At 37.8% G+C, this 15864-nt stretch overlaps 4 protein-coding genes across 6 annotated transcripts; 1 reads left to right on the forward strand and 3 right to left on the reverse strand.

Annotated features, from left to right (window-relative positions):
- Positions 1 to 423: 423 nt before the first annotated feature.
- On the forward strand, positions 424 to 1347 carry LOC111480691 (vascular-related unknown protein 4-like). The gene is made up of 3 exons (XM_023125857.1): positions 424 to 824; positions 964 to 1020; positions 1107 to 1347. Exons 1-3 carry the CDS (start codon positions 462 to 464, stop codon positions 1221 to 1223), a joined length of 537 nt encoding a protein of 178 aa, XP_022981625.1. The 5' UTR covers positions 424 to 461; the 3' UTR covers positions 1224 to 1347.
- A 3571-nt stretch (positions 1348 to 4918) lies between these two features.
- Positions 4919 to 6631, reverse strand: LOC111480665 (early nodulin-like protein 3). Of its 2 annotated transcripts, XM_023125826.1 has the most exons (3): positions 6371 to 6631; positions 5199 to 5554; positions 4919 to 5156 (listed from the first exon to the last, which is right to left on the reverse strand). In XM_023125826.1, exons 1-3 carry the CDS (start codon positions 6546 to 6548, stop codon positions 5025 to 5027), a joined length of 666 nt encoding a protein of 221 aa, XP_022981594.1. In that variant the 5' UTR covers positions 6549 to 6631; the 3' UTR covers positions 4919 to 5024. The 2 variants fall into 2 exon arrangements, with proteins under 2 accessions (XP_022981594.1, XP_022981593.1); XM_023125825.1 differs by having other exon boundaries at positions 4919 to 5554; positions 6371 to 6630.
- Positions 6632 to 7486: 855 nt separating this feature from the next.
- LOC111480645 (DDRGK domain-containing protein 1-like) lies at positions 7487 to 11551 on the reverse strand. 2 transcript variants are annotated; one of them, XM_023125798.1, is made up of 9 exons: positions 11431 to 11551; positions 11157 to 11288; positions 10914 to 11019; positions 9624 to 9730; positions 9180 to 9281; positions 8917 to 9078; positions 8500 to 8556; positions 8211 to 8247; positions 7487 to 8043 (listed from the first exon to the last, which is right to left on the reverse strand). In XM_023125798.1, exons 2-9 carry the CDS (start codon positions 11274 to 11276, stop codon positions 7841 to 7843), a joined length of 894 nt encoding a protein of 297 aa, XP_022981566.1. In that variant the 5' UTR covers positions 11277 to 11288; positions 11431 to 11551; the 3' UTR covers positions 7487 to 7840. The 2 variants fall into 2 exon arrangements, with proteins under 2 accessions (XP_022981566.1, XP_022981567.1); XM_023125799.1 differs by having other exon boundaries at positions 11157 to 11294.
- An 843-nt stretch (positions 11552 to 12394) lies between these two features.
- On the reverse strand, positions 12395 to 15489 carry LOC111480554 (polyubiquitin-like). Its single transcript, XM_023125664.1, has 3 exons — positions 15303 to 15489; positions 13458 to 14673; positions 12395 to 13162 (listed from the first exon to the last, which is right to left on the reverse strand). Exons 2-3 carry the CDS (start codon positions 14660 to 14662, stop codon positions 12631 to 12633), a joined length of 1737 nt encoding a protein of 578 aa, XP_022981432.1. The 5' UTR covers positions 14663 to 14673; positions 15303 to 15489; the 3' UTR covers positions 12395 to 12630.
- Positions 15490 to 15864: the final 375 nt, after the last annotated feature.

The raw sequence follows: 15864 nt of genomic DNA on the forward strand, positions 1-15864 counted from the left end.
TCATTACAATAGAAACCTCTGGTAAAATGCCCACCCGTAACCCAGTAGATAAAGTAATATAGTCCGTTTTAGGAATTGGCGACTTACCCATTCAGTGACTTTGGCACTGGACGTTCCAAAAATGAGGTACTATCAGGTCGGGTGAATTCAATAATAAACGCCTATTGGCATTCTAGCCTTCCTTCTCCTTTTCGGGCCTACCCGAAAGAGAATCCAGTATTTCTTGGTCATGAATATCTAAAAATTTTGAGACGTTATATTTACGACCATCACCTATTTTAAATTTTATTAAAAAGTAAATAAATTAAATTTTCTATCTCTTAATAGCAAGAATAAACCTATATATCCAAACTGCGAATTTCCTAAAACAAGAGGGACCAAGATGCAATTTTGGAACTTTACATACCATTATTTATAACTTCCCTTCAAAACCCCATTCTTCATCTCTCTCTCTTTCCTTTATGGCCAAAGAAAACTCCACCAGTAACTCCGTCTGCCACGGCGGCAATCAGTCGCCGGAGGAGAGTGGCTGGACCATCTACTTCCAAGATTTCCTCAACACCAACACCAACCACCACCCTGCTCACTATCCTGCCTCCTCTTCTTCTCATATGTCGCCCGATCAAAGCTACTCCGTCGCTGATGCCGCCTCCTCCATTGCCGATCACAAACTACCCGGCGACAACGACCGAGCTGTCATGGATCCCAATTTGAGCTGCAAAGATCATATCAACCTTTTCAAGAGGAGGAAGATGATCAAAGAGTTGTTGGTTGAAGATGAAGCTTTGGAGGATACAGCTAGCTCTCCGGTTAACAGTCCAAAGGTAAAATTTAAATTATGTATTAATTATAATTTTAATGGTTAAAAATATGAATAAATGATTAAATTTCTCCGAATTCTAGTTTGAGTTAACAAATCTCGGGTTTTGTCTAATGGGTTTTCTTGGACGTGAAAATATGCAGGTTTCTGATTCAACTTTCTTCAGTAAGAGCTCGAGACACCACGAGAATCAGATAAAGGTAAAAATTTGAGGAAGTACGGAGACTAAAATGATATTTTAATCTTTTAAAAAAGAAAATAATGGAAGTGTTGTGATTTTGGGCAGGTAAATGAGAGAAGAGAAATGGGTTTAGTTGGAATTGAAAGTGAGTACAAAGAGTTGAAGAAAAGAGGGCTTTGCTTGGTACCTTTGTGTATGGTACTAAATTATTTGGCTCAATAATTGCTCTCTCTCTTGTTTATGTGCATATTCATTGGATGAAGGCTATTGTGTATGATACAATGTCTAACACTTTGGTGTATCATTATTGTAATCAAATCAAGGCATTAAAATATTTACCTTCTTAGGTTCGTCTTGATCTGAATCTTGGATATGGGTATTACAAATAGTGTTGAGCGATGTGTCTTCCAATAAGATGTAGTTCGAGAACGAATCTAGGTGGAAGTTGGTGGGTATGTAACACGTGAGTAAATGAGGGTATATAAATAAACTAGGATCATATTTGAATGAAAACGGATTTGAGGATAGAATGCTAAAAAGGGTTTAAAAGAACTGAAAGTTACTACCTATACAAATAAAGTGCACTTTCGTTTTCGGTGGCTCAATTCATTGGATATTTTCGCTCTTAGAAGCTAGGAGTAGGTAAGGTGACTATGTCATCCCGAATGTAGGAGAATACTGGGGTCTATCAACTATGGAATCTAAATTCTGGGCATGTGGCGTTACAAATGAAAAATAAATATTGACATTGAAAAGTTATATTAATCTATGGACATTCATGTTCAAATGCCTCATGCTTCTGATTCGACATTTGACACTGGACATTCTCCTATGATATGGTCAATCTTCAATTAGTTCTAAAAGTGAATACTATCTCTATAGACCAATACAAACGTTTGTAGTGTTCTTAACGTTCTTTGTCATCGTTCTTATGCTTACGAGAAAATTTATAGAAAACTATTCAACATATAATTACTCCAAAGCAAGTCGGCTTATTTTTGAAGTTTTTATGATTGAGCTACCAAAAAAGAAAATGCACGGGTATACACACAGTAACTTTTAATTTTTTAAAAGTTTTTCTTAGTCGTCCTATTCCGAGAATAACTTTTGTTGAGATATTATCTTGGTTCATTCATGTATCCCTCATTTACTCGAGTTTCACATTAAAACATATATATATTTAATCAAAAGGTCAGATATCCAAATTATACTGTAAAAAATTTACCGTTCAACAAGAAAAGTATAACATACACCACATATGAAGTTATTCGTCGAATAAAGGGTGTTCTCAACTCAATTGTTCGGTTGTAAAAATTTTCAATCCAGTTTACGCCTCTAATATAAACTATTTTAATTACTCAAATAATTTTGTTTATATTTAAATTTTAAATTTTAAATTAGAGTTGTGTTCTTAGAAAAGAAAATATGAAGCAATAAAAAAAATGGCCAAAAAAATTACATAATTATAAAAGTAGAACTCATATTTTATACAAAATAGGGTGCAACCAGCAATTTTGTAGAATAGGAGGACTAAAAGAAAATTTTTGTTGAAGATTCCTTCCAATTTGATTGTTTTTTTATTCCATAATAGGTCCAACAATTTTTCTTTATTTAAATAATGGACTTGAGAAATTTCTATAAGAATATTTTGTTTTTGTATTTTAATATGAAAAAAAAAAAAAAGGAGTAATTTACATTTTAAATGTTTTTTCAAAAAAGAAAAAGTATCTTGAGCTGACGGTGCAACGAGTCAAATCAGATAATATCTGTTAGCGGTGAGGTTGGGCTATTACAAATTGTATTAGAGCCAGAGACCAGGTAGTGTGTCAGCGAGGATGTGAGAGGGAAACATTCCTTATAAGGGTGGGAAAATCTCTCCCTAACATACACGTTTTAAAATCATGAAGCTATAAGTAATGGGTCAAAGCGGACTATATCTATTAGCAGTGAGCTTGGACTGTTACATGCACGTCCTAGAAAAAATAAAAGAAGGTGTCAGTTTATAAAGCATCTATTTATTTATTTTAAATAAAAATAATATACACTCAAGTTTAAAAGTTGGTTCGGTCCAACCTAATTTATTTGGAGAGAAATTCATGAACCAATCTAATCAATAAAGTTTTTATTTATTTAAATTCAATTGTATGGGTTGGTTGGTCAAATTTTTTGAATTAAAAGAAATAAATAAAATTGTTGATAAATTAAAAATATAATTATTCTTAATAATTTATACCTTATCCAACTTCCATTTAAAAAATAATATGACTCCCAATAAGATGTGGAAGAATTTATATAATATTGGTAGTGGGATTTTCTTATTATCTAATTAAAGATAAATTTAGTCTATTAATTAAGGCTTACTTCCTATTTTTGTTCTTGTTTTAGTTAATTAAGTATTAAACCACTCCTAATCATTGACCATTTTGGAGAAGTTAATAAATAATTATTTTGATTTATTTGAAAAGATTTATTCTTTGGGCGGGTGTTATCTTAGAGAGGTTATATAGATTGAATTTTTACTTGGTCCTTTAAGATAGCATGGATTTGTCACGAGCGTATGGGTCGTCGTTGATGTCGTGTTTGGTGTAATCTTTAGCTTCATGGGTCGACTGCTCATTCCCTTTTGTCTACCTGTTGCGTTGTTTTGACAAATGTGGTTGCTCGTTGCTCCACGTAGTTGGGAGTCTTGTTATGGGTTTGTCACGTGTTTTGCTTAGCTCGATTTGTGGGGTTTGATTGTCGTTGTTTGAACTAGTTTTCCTTGTACCTTGACTTCGAGCGGTGAAATCTTTAAGATGAAAAAGAAATTTTTTAAATCGAAATTATTATAAATAGTATAATATTCTCGACTAAATAATTAGAAGTTCAAATTGAGTGATCATTAAAAATTGCCATTATATTCCTTCATAGTTAATTAATGTAAAAATATCACTAAAATATATATCTCATAGGCCACCTAAAAATTTTATTATTTTAATTCATCTCTAAATATAAAAATTATGATGGGACTATTTCAATGAATCACAGGTAAAGATGTTCATCCCTATTGGACTCTGTCCTAATCGAGTGGAGAATTTTAATTTAATTGAAAAATGGAGGGAGTGAATGGGAGCGAAAAACTGTTGGGGATAGGAATGGAAAACTCGTGAATGATATATTTAAACAATTTTTGACACCCGAAAAAATGTTTAGGAACTATGTACGCATAATTTAAAAACTTATTATGTTATAGATGAATAAAAGTTTGTATTGCATCATAAATTATGCATAATTATAAACTATGGGGACCTCATGAATATTTGTGTTTCACGTGCAATAGAATACTTTTCTATGATGATGAGTAAAGACACGTACATTATGACTTATGATTTACGACATTTATGTTTGTCATGATGTATGCAAGTCCTTTACCTATGTGGTATGAGTGTTAGCCCAACGATCCAGACCCAAGGGGTGTGCGAGCATGCTTGGTGAACCCATGGTTGTACGTGTGGGTCATGTGTAGAAAAGTATTAAACATCCAACTTTTTTCATACTAAAAGTTGTATAAAGTCTTGCTATGATGTTTTAAAAGGATAAGTCGCACATGTTGCATGTGTTTTTAATAAAATAGGTAAGTCATGTGCTATTTTTACATTTTAGGTATGTATAAGAACATCATGAAGACCATCAAACCAGTGTTAAGGTAGTAACGACCCAGATTCACCGCTAGTAGATATTGTTCTCTTTGGGCTTCCTCTCAAAGTTTTAAAATGCGTCTGCTATGTGAAGGTTTCCACACCCTTACAGAGGGCGATTTGTTCTCCTCCCCAACCAATGTGAGACATCACAGTAGCCTTTACGTGAACGCATTATTTTACTCTTTTCTTTGTTTTATTTAAATTTCACGTTATTTATTTTTCCAGTTTTGTTTTCAATTTTTGATATAAACACTTAAGTTCATGAGATCGTTTTTAAAATATTTTAAATAAATATTTCCACATTTACATATGTAGATATATCAGTAAAATAGCATCTCTTCCTTCAAGCTAAGATAACAGCAGCTGCAACAAATGCTCCAATGGAGCCAATGCTGCTCGGAATGATCGAATATCCAAGACTTGGAGGTGGCAATATAGGAGCTGCAGGGCTGATCTCAACCGTCCTCGGCGGCGGCGGCGGCGGCGGCGGCGGAGCCTCTTGCACAGAAGGCGCAGGAGATGGGCTGATCTCAACCGTCCTCGGCGGCGGAGACGGGTTGGTTTCGTTAGACCCTGACGGCGAAGGAGAAGGCGCCCAAGTTTGATCATTTGGTGGCGCAGGAGAGGGAGCTGAGGCTGGCGGAGGCAAAGTGGTTGAATTGGTTCTATCAGACAAAACAACCACCACCAGCTTCTCATCTTTGAGGCAATTGGCTTTGTTTCCACTGATAAAATAGTAAGCCCCTGATTTGTCAAACTGGAAAACAGTATGGCCATCGGAGTACTGTTTGATTGGCGCTTGGATGCTGCAATTGGTGTAGGCATCTTGGGTCACTTGAAGCACCGAGTCTTGATCAGCAGCATAGTTGAAAACTGCATGATCATGATAAGGGTCGTTACTTAAATGATACTGTGAGGTCTCATATCGGTTGAGGAAGAGAACGAGACATTATTTGTTTATAAAAGTGTGGGAACCTCTCCCCAGCAGATGAGTTAAAAAAAAAGTCCAAAAGGGAAAGCATAAAAAGGACCGTATATGCTAATGGTGGACCTGAACCATTACAAATGGTATCAGAGTCAGACACCGAGTGATGTGCCAGCGAAGAGGCTGAGTTCTGAAGGGGTAGACACGAGGTGGTGTGCCAATAAAGACGTTGGGTCTCGAAGGGGTGGATTCAGTGGGGGTCCCATCTCGATTAGAGAAAAGAACGAGTGCCAAAAAGGACGTTGGGCTCCGAAGGGGGGTGGATTTGGTGGGAGTCCCACTTCGATTGGAGAAAGAAACGAGTGCCAGCAAGGACGCCGGCCCCGAACGGGGTGGATTGTGAGGTCTCACAATGGTTGGGGAGGAGAACGAAACACCCCCACATCGATTGGAGAAAGGAACGAGTGCCAGCGAGGACGCGGGGCCGCAAAGGGGATGGATTGTGAGATCCTACATCGGTTGGGGAGAAGAACGAAACACCCCCATATCGATTGGAGAAAAGAATGAGTGTCAGCGAGGACGCTCGGTCCAAAAGAGATGGATTGTAAGATCCCACGTCGGTTGGAGAGGAGAACAAAACACCTTTATAAGGATGTGGAAACCTCTCCCTATCAGAAGAGTTTTAAAAAACCTAGAGGGAAATCCCGATAAAAAAAACAACCATTACATATACTTAAAGAGATAGGTATGAAATTTGGACATACCTAAAGAGTCTCCAATTTGGAACCTGTTAGCTTCTGCCCATTGATTATAGGTTTGTGGCATTGAAACTCCCCAGCCATTAGCTCCTCCAACTATGAACTGAGTGCCTTCACTTTTGTGCAACGACAACGCCATTACTGCCCATAACAAACCTCCAAATGCAAACCCTAATTTGGCCATTTGAGATCGTTAAATGGGTTTGAAGCAGGTTTTGAATGGATTGAATGGGTTTTTGTAGGGTTTGTTGAAGGATGAGAACATGGTTTTGATACTCAAATTGATGATCTGTTTGGTTTAGATTTCTTGATTTCAAATGGGTTTATGCTTTGCTTTACTATTTCTTTTTAGAATATTCATATCTTGTGGTTTGGATTTGAAGGAAAAAATATATAAAATTATTCTCTATTGACCTTCCTTCCTTCTTCAACTCTATACTTTTTCTTTAAGACTGATTTATATGGGATCTTCTTCTTGTTTGTAACTTGGCTTGGCTTCGTTTGGTAAAAATTTACGGGTAAAATGTCATGGTCATGCTTGTTCAGAGCGTGTTGCTCATGGCCACATGTTTGTTGCATGCTAAATCATTTGTGTTGTATCACTTTAATGCTTTACTTTACCGATCTTTTCTATGTGTATGTCATTTCTGCAAAATCATATATATGCCTACTAGACCTGAAATGACTCAAAATGTACTAGCGACTAGTTGCCAATTCTTCTTACACGGAGTTATATCCTATCTAAGTTGTTGCCTATAACATTATTTCTCTCAATTCTCTCAATCTTACCGTAAGATTCTCTTTTTAAAATCTCTCTCTACCCCATTTTTTAGAACTTTCCAATGTGGATTCAGACGCTTGGGTATATGTCATTTAGCCGAATGCGACAAGATTTCGAATTAGCTGACTCACTTAATGGAGAGAGTGAGTGTCGCACAGTTGCTTACAAACGTCCTTTATAATGCATCTAATAATCAGCAATACTTCATAAATACAATATGTCATCAATCACTCACACCCTAATTTTATCTATAATTAAAATTTCACAATCTTTATATAGAAAAAAGAATCACCAAATCCAATTTTGCTTTTTATTAAAGAAAAACGAAATGAAAAACAAACGGGAATGTTCCAGGGCAACAAAATTGTCTGTCTATTAAAATGCTCACATATATCCAGACATCATCACACCATTGTTCCTAAACAAACTCTAGAAAATATCAATGCCTTCAGGTCTCAACCAAGAACAAAAACAAAAAAAGGTTTGTCAGATCAAACTTCTTTCTATTTCTGGGAATGATGTGAATTCAAGCTAAATGCAGGGCATGAAAATAATACAACAAGAAGAGCAGCTCAAGAACCTGCAGAGAGGGATTTTACATAATCGACACCCCCACACGCTATCGTCGGTTGTTGTCTAAATTATATACTAGTTGTTGCTTGATGTAACATTCTTCCCCACAATTAGTAAGTATATTAGGATACAGTTATCTCTTCAACATTCATTTCCTCAACCAATTGGACTTTTGGTTCTAAATCAATGAACTGGTTGGACTTACTAGCTAGATGTGAAATGCTAACTCTACCCTGACGCTGGATGTACTCAGCAACTGCTTGCATTTCTTCCTTTGATATGTATATATATTTCCCTCTATCGTCCATAACACCAGAAAGTCGACCTATAAAATTAATGCGTTTTTCAATCAGCATTGTACTTGATGTTACACGTGATTATCATTATCTTAATCGAAAGTTCCACAATGATAAGAGCTTGAAAGAAATCGTGACAGACGAATCCATGATGAAATGCATTTGACAAGAGAGAAAAGAATGAAAAGAGTCATACCCATACTCTCCAGGGAGGTGATCCGATTAATACATTCCTGCATTGTTGAAATATACAATGACATGAATAAGGGTAATATTTGCATAAAAGCAATGCACTGAGAACAAAACAAACACAATAACTGAAAGCCACGGTCAAAGAACAGAGAACCGTTCTTCTTGATACTTGTTCATTCTGTTTATTTGTTTTCTTTTTCTTTTCTTTTCGTTTCTTTTTTTTTTAAAGAAAAAAAAAACAACTACGATCACAACTAAATCTTGAATGCATACAACAATCATTCTAGGGTTACCTGAGTTCTGAGCTTAAATTCTGCAGCAAGATCTTCCAATGGGACACATTTATGACACTGTAAAGAAATGTAAAAAGGTTTTCAGAAATAGAGCCTCAAGGAAAGCATAAATTAAACAGCTTTAACTAAGAATAGCCAGGCTTAGTCATCCACGGGCAGATCTTACTCCCAACCTACACTAAAATATGCATATGAACAGTGACAGACCAAGCCCACCGCGAGTAGATATCGTCCTCTTTGGGTTTTCCCCTTTGGGCTCCCCTCAAGATTTTCAAACGCGTCTGCTAGAAAAAGGTTTCCACACCCTTATAAAGAATTCTTAGTTTCCCTCTCCAACCGATGTGGGATCTCACATGAACATAGTATGATTCTCATAGGGAAAGATTGCACATCTCATAACAACATGACAGACTTCACCTTTATATAGTCCACAAAAGCAGAGACCAAATCTTGATTTCCACCTTCCACTTCAGCTTCAGTTGTACCTTCAGCATCAACTGAAAAATCCCCTTTCCACTTCTCAAACTCAAGTGCAGCAGCTTCTTCCTCCTTGGCCTTCCGTGCTTTGGCTTCTTCTTCCTAATCAAAGAAAGGTGACCATTCAACCACAGAATTTCCAGCCTACTTCGCACTTTTCTATATCCACAGTTCTCAACAGAAAAGGTGAATGATTAACTAACCAGTAATCGTTCCTGTTCCTCACGCTCCTCATCTTTCTTCCTCCGAATTTCTTCATAACGGTCTTTTTTTGTCACCCTTGAGTCACGGGAAGCTTGTTCAGCCTTCAAAACAACAACTTTTAAAAGATAACAAAATGAAAGAAAATATAATGAATAGTGGAACAATATATATAGACCTGTATTTTCACAAATACAGTGGAACAATATATATTTGACCATAAGAGTATAAGAGTCACACAGAAAAGCTAAGAACCTATGACATCTGCATTTTTGCAAGTATAGTGGAACGACATATATTGACTTGTATTTTCAACACACACAGATGCAGTTGATAACAATCTAAACTTTCGATGTCAACATTTTCTAGGAAAATAGACATCAAATTGGTTCACCTAATATTATACTCCTGTACCTATCAATATGTCAAAACTTCATATAAGCTACCTGTCTTTGTGCCTCACGCTCTTGTCGCTTCTTTTCTTTCTTCTTCGATACTCTTCCATCATGGTATTCATCCGCAGCGATTTCATCATCACTTCCATCAGCACTTTCTGTCAAAAATCATTGGGAATAGTTGTCAGAGTTGTGAGTTATCATATTCAATATAATAAAATCCTGATTAAAACAATCACATATTGGTTGTTCCAAGCATTTCCAAACTTCATCCACATTGGCTACTTATTAATAATAATAGAAAAAAGTCCATATTGCAGTGCGTTTTGCTCAATACACTAATTATGAGGGGTCAACTGCCTTCAACTTCTCAAACTCCTCCTTCATTATTACAACTTCTTCAATACTTTGTAAAGATTGACAAGCTCATACTAAATGTGTGCACTAGATGTCTAGAATAGAAAACCTTAATAAAGTATCCAAGCAACTGCAGAATGTTATGTTAAACATACTATATAAGAGTAATAGTTTAAGTTGGCAAGACAGTTAGGTACCAATCTCCCTTCAGCTATTTGTTATCCCGGATTGTATGCCATTTCTCTTGAGTACATTCTTCAGTCTTGTTTTTACCAAAGAATTTCAACATCGGAATCTAAAATTTAGAAGGAATCTGGAAGAGAGCAATTCGATAAGGTTGTTAACAATCTAAGCTTTCGATGTCAACATTTTTGATGGCCAATTCATTGCCTATTGTTGGAAATGGAACACAGGTATTAGGGGGTGTGGTAGTCTTCATTACTTCTCACTATTTTTCTTGTACCTCCATTTTGCAATCCGTGCAATTTAGAATGAATTCTTTGAGGTCATGACCTATCTAAATTACTTGGAAGTCAAAAATCCTTTAGTAAAGTTCATTTATTGTAATAACCCAAGGCTACCGCTAACAAAAATTGTCCGCTTTGGCTCATTACGTATCTTCATCAGCCTCACGATTTTAAAATGTATCTACTAGAGAGAGATTTTCATACACTTACAAAGAATGTTTCGTTCTGCTCTCAAACCAATGTGAGATCTCACATTTACATCTGTGAACTCTTGTTCTTAGGAGGTTAAATACCAAAAACAAATTCAGACGAGGCATGCAATCATGTACACTTCGTATTTCAATTCATCAACTAATTAGAGAGCTGCTTTGTGAATCAAGCTTGGACATACCTGCCCCATACTCCCCTGGCAATTGATTTACAGATAAACATAACAGACTAAAAAAATTGAAATTAAACCAAAAAAAGATCATGGCAGGAGCGAAAATTGACATCGAAAGCTAATAGGTATGCAAACCTTCCAGAGATGCCCCCGCGTTCGAGGAACTAGCAGCCGAAGCAGGTCTACGACGCATACGACGGCCACCACCAGCGGCGCGAACCGCAGTTTCCCTCTGAGGAACCTGAACAAATTCCCACAACCAAGTGAAAACCCCGAAACACCTACTTCGAAGCAGATTGATAACCGCAGCAATGCCATTCAATAAAAAACAAATAAATGAAAAATCAAAGAACTCATAACGAGCCTCCAAAAGCACACCTGATCCTCATCTTCATGTGCATGAGCAGAGCGAGAATCCTGATAGCGCCGCCACAGAAACAGAGGAACCAATGCAGCAACAAGCAGCATTGACAGAACTGCCAGAAGAACTTCTTCCATATTCCAACTTCTCTACACCTATCACCAAAAAAATTCATCGTGTAACTCGATTAATCGCTCGAAAAATCGCAAACGAAACATCTTCTGAAAGATCTAACTTCTAGAATAGAAAAATTACATATGAAAACGACATCAAAGGCGTTGATGAGCATACCTTGCGAAGAGGAATTAGAAATTGGTGCTTGGGAACTGAAGATCGCCGAGGAGAATGAACAAAGAAAGCGAACGAAACAGTAATGAAGAAGAAGTCGGAGGTGCGGCGAATACGACGCCGTTAAGAGCTTTCTGCAAGTCTTCTATATATCAAAAACCGGGCCGAACCGTGTTTGCTCCGGTCGGATAACCTTATGAAAATGCCCTGCGTTGAAGCCGTATTTTCAGATATGCCATGCTGACCTAGACTTTTTATATATATTACAAAATTTAGTAAGAAAATTAGAATTTAATTTATTTGATTTTAAATGTTAGAATTTTATCTACAAATAAAATGTTTAAAATTATCCGCAACAACTCCCTTTGGGGAATAAAGAATTAAGAGCAAATAATACATTTTAAACGTTTAAATATAAAATTAGACTTTTTATATATTATAATGTGGGAATTAACGAGGATCGCCCATTTACTTTTAATTGTGAACGGTCTCGATTGACAGGATCCGCATTTATATTACATGAGTTGATAGGTACAGGATTGTGTCCTAAATGCATATGATACATAGGATCGTGTATTATGTGGGATTTGTTAGGGGTTTCCAACTGTATTATGTGGGATTTGTTAGGGGTTTCCAACTATCCTCCAGTAAACTCTCAATTAATAGTGTTAGGGGCGCTCTTGAGAACCCGACTAGGGGTTTGGCCATCGGTAGAGGTTCGATGTTTGGGTCATAGAGGAATGCACCAAAGCCATTCAACATTGCATCCATAGCAAATTTAAGTAATTCACCTTAAAATAAAAGGTTAAAATAAAGAAGAGAGATCTATGGTTTTTAAATTTTGTTTTTGCTTCTAAAATAATTTGTATTTAATTATTGAGCATAAAATTCATAAATCGAAGCTAGAAATATTTATACAAGTGCAATCTCTTTATTTATTCGTTTGCTATTTCATATTTACATAATATCCAAGGGGAAAAAACGGTAAATTCATTCGGCAGTCTGTAACAGAAAGAATGAAATTGTACGTACTTATTATTACTAAACCATCCAGGAGGGCACGAAGACACCACAAATCCAGCAATAATAGAAAGTCGACGACATATCGGAGCCACCTAAAAGCCACCGTGCAGGTGGAGGACAAGGTGGAGGGTGGACTTCTGAATGTTGTAGTCAGCCGAAGTCCGACCATCCTCCGATTGTTTACCAGCAAAGATCAGTCTTTGTTGATCCAGAGGTACTCCCTCTGTCTTGAATCTTCATCTTCGCATTGTCAATCGTGTCTGAGCTTTCGGCTTCTAATGTGATCGTCTTCCCCGTCAATGTCATCACGTAAATCTGCATCCCACCACGCAGTCGAAGCACCAAATGCAGAGTTGATTCCTTTTGGATGTTGTAATCTGCTAGAGTTCTGCCATCTTCAAGCTGCTTACCCGCAAAGATCAATCGCTGTTGGTCGGGTGGGATGCCTTCCTTATCTTGTATCTTCGCCTTCACATTGTCGATAGTGTCTGAACTTTCGACCTCCAGGGTGATCGTCTTGCCCGTCAATGTCTTCACAAAAATCTGCATTCCACCCCGCAATCGGAGCACAAGGTGCAATGTCGATTCCTTTTGGATGTTGTAGTCTGCTAGTGTCCTACCGTCTTCCAGTTGCTTGCCAGCAAAGATCAATCTCTGTTGGTCGGGTGGGATGCCCTCCTTGTCTTGAATCTTTGCCTTCACGTTGTCGATGGTGTCTGAACTTTCTACTTCCAGGGTGATCGTCTTGCCCGTCAACGTCTTCACAAAAATCTGCATTCCACCACGCAGTCGGAGCACAAGGTGCAATGTCGATTCCTTTTGGATGTTGTAGTCTGCTAGTGTCCTACCGTCTTCCAGTTGCTTTCCAGCAAAGATCAATCTCTGTTGGTCGGGTGGGATGCCCTCCTTGTCTTGAATCTTTGCCTTCACGTTGTCGATGGTGTCTGAACTTTCTACTTCCAGGGTGATCGTCTTGCCCGTCAACGTCTTCATTCACGTTGTCGATGGTGTCTGAACTTTCTACTTCCAGGGTGATCGTCTTGCCCGTCAACGTCTTCACAAAAATCTGCATTCCACCACGCAGTCGGAGCACAAGGTGCAATGTCGATTCCTTTTGGATGTTGTAGTCTGCTAGTGTCCTACCGTCTTCCAGTTGCTTGCCAGCAAAGATCAATCTCTGTTGGTCGGGTGGGATGCCCTCCTTGTCTTGAATCTTTGCCTTCACGTTGTCGATGGTGTCTGAACTTTCTACTTCCAGGGTGATCGTCTTTCCCGTCAACGTCTTCACAAAAATCTGCATTCCACCACGCAGTCGGAGCACAAGGTGCAACGTTGATTCCTTTTGGATGTTGTAGTCTGCTAGCGTCCTACCGTCTTCCAGCTGCTTACCGGCAAAGATCAATCTCTGTTGGTCAGGTGGGATACCCTCTTTTTCTTGGATCTTTGCTTTCACATTGTCAATGGTGTCTGAACTTTCAACTTCCAATGTGATCGTTTTGCCTGTCAACGTCTTTACAAAAATCTGCATTCCACCGCGCAGTCGGAGCACAAGGTGCAACGTTGATTCCTTTTGGATGTTGTAGTCTGCTAGAGTCCTACCGTCTTCAAGTTGCTTACCAGCAAAAATCAACCTCTGTTGGTCTGGTGGAATGCCCTCCTTGTCTTGAATCTTTGCTTTCACGTTGTCAATAGTGTCTGAACTTTCTACTTCCAAAGTGATTGTCTTGCCCGTCAACGTCTTCACAAAAATCTGCATTCCACCGCGCAATCGGAGCACCAAATGCAAAGTCGACTCCTTTTGAATGTTATAATCTGCCAGAGTCCTACCATCTTCAAGTTGCTTACCAGCAAAAATAAGTCTCTGTTGATCAGGGGGGATACCCTCCTTGTCTTGGATCTTAGCCTTGACATTGTCAATCGTATCAGAACTTTCCACCTCAAGAGTGATGGTTTTGCCAGTAAGGGTCTTCACAAATATTTGCATCCCACCGCGAAGTCTAAGCACTAAATGGAGTGTAGATTCTTTCTGGATATTGTAATCGGCGAGCGTTCGACCGTCCTCGAGCTGCTTACCAGCAAAGATAAGCCTCTGTTGGTCGGGCGGAATTCCCTCTTTATCTTGAATCTTTGCCTTTACATTGTCAATTGTATCTGAGCTTTCCACCTCTAGGGTGATCGTTTTCCCGGTGAGAGTTTTAACGAAGATTTGCATCTGTGAAGACACTAATGATAAGAAGAGTTGGGATCAAAATCGTTAAACTATGCCTCACTAAGGTAACATGAACATGAAAATAAAGAGCTCAGGAACCAATCCATTAATGAATAATGCACTCAAAAAGATGAATTCAAGTAACTCATGTGCAGAACCGAGCCAGAAATTTCAGGCACAGATCTACATCGTCATCTTGCATACAGTTTTTACTTTCGATTCTGAAAATCTAGGGACAAATCGCAGAGAAACTTCAAAATAAATAAATAAAAGCAGAAATTAAAATTCAAGTTCTTACTTCCAAAGCAGTAAATTGAGAAAAATTTCCGTAAGATTTTATCGAGGCTCTAAACTGGAGAAAAGGAAACCACTCGAACATGCGTGACGAATTGAAACGAGTATAAATTCAATCATTTCTTGGAGAGAGACCAAAGATTTCCAGAAAACGAAGAAACTCCAATAAACTCAAAATCAACCAACAAGAACATCTACAAATTAACACAGATGGCAAGAGAACCGCAAGGGCAACAGGATCAAAATCGAATAACGAAACAGAACAAAACAAATAATAGAACAAACCAAACTTAGAACATGTTTCGAAACGAAGAAAATAAGCGAAGGAAAGAAAAAGAGCGAGACATACCTTGAGAAAAAGAAAGAGCGAGACAAAAATGGAAACAATCTGGAAGACGAAGAATTAAAGACGAGGAGGGGATGAATTTATAGGTGTCGATCGCGAAATTTGAGGGATGGGGTACGGAGGAAGAAACGAAATTTAATGGCGGTTCTTGGTTTGCAAGCCAGGATGAGAACTGCCTCCGTTCGGTCCTATGAGTGCCTTATTTTGGGACGCTCGCTGCTGGCCATTCCGTCCTACGCGCTGACGCTTGACCATTTTCTTTGTTTAAAAAATATTATATTTAAAAACTAATAAATTTTTAAAATATAGGTTCACACACCACTCCCCATGCAATGCTATAATATTGTCCACGTATAAGTAAGCTTGCAACTTTGTTGTAGGCTTCTCCAAAAGGTCTCATACTAAGTGGAGACAGTATTCTTTAATTATAAACCTATGATTGATTAGCTTGCCTTTCATCTAACATTAACAACTTCTTTGTTCTGCATCTAAGAACCTGATTAGCATGCTTAAGTTAAGAGCATGATTCTGATACATGTTAAGAATCTTTTAGGCTAACAACTTC

Source organism: Cucurbita maxima, unplaced genomic scaffold (assembly GCF_002738345.1).
Source record: "Cucurbita maxima cultivar Rimu unplaced genomic scaffold, Cmax_1.0 Cma_Scf00006, whole genome shotgun sequence".
In the NCBI taxonomy this organism is placed as follows: domain Eukaryota; kingdom Viridiplantae; phylum Streptophyta; class Magnoliopsida; order Cucurbitales; family Cucurbitaceae; genus Cucurbita; species Cucurbita maxima.

Bases quoted from the DNA above. Each gene is read 5' to 3' on its own strand.
- LOC111480554 (XM_023125664.1), bottom strand. From the start codon at position 14,662: ATGCAAATCTTCGTTAAAACTCTCACCGGGAAAACGATCACCCTAGAG. The intron at 13,163-13,457 runs CATCGACAACGT...AAGTTCAGACAC, and splicing joins GAAGTAGAAAGTTCAGACAC to CATCGACAACGTGAAGGCAA.
- LOC111480665 (XM_023125825.1), bottom strand. From the start codon at position 6,548: ATGGCCAAATTAGGGTTTGCATTTGGAGGTTTGTTATGGGCAGTAATG. The intron at 5,555-6,370 runs GTATGTCCAAAT...ATGATCATGCAG, and splicing joins CCAAATTGGAGACTCTTTAG to TTTTCAACTATGCTGCTGAT.
- LOC111480645 (XM_023125798.1), bottom strand. From the start codon at position 11,276: ATGGAAGAAGTTCTTCTGGCAGTTCTGTCAATGCTGCTTGTTGCTGCA. The intron at 8,557-8,916 runs GTGAAGTCTGTC...ATTTCTTTACAG, and splicing joins CTTTTGTGGACTATATAAAG to TGTCATAAATGTGTCCCATT. The intron at 8,248-8,499 runs GTAACCCTAGAA...TCAACAATGCAG, and splicing joins AATTTAAGCTCAGAACTCAG to GAATGTATTAATCGGATCAC.
- LOC111480691 (XM_023125857.1), top strand. From the start codon at position 462: ATGGCCAAAGAAAACTCCACCAGTAACTCCGTCTGCCACGGCGGCAAT. The intron at 825-963 runs GTAAAATTTAAA...GAAAATATGCAG, and splicing joins CTCCGGTTAACAGTCCAAAG to GTTTCTGATTCAACTTTCTT. The intron at 1,021-1,106 runs GTAAAAATTTGA...GATTTTGGGCAG, and splicing joins ACCACGAGAATCAGATAAAG to GTAAATGAGAGAAGAGAAAT.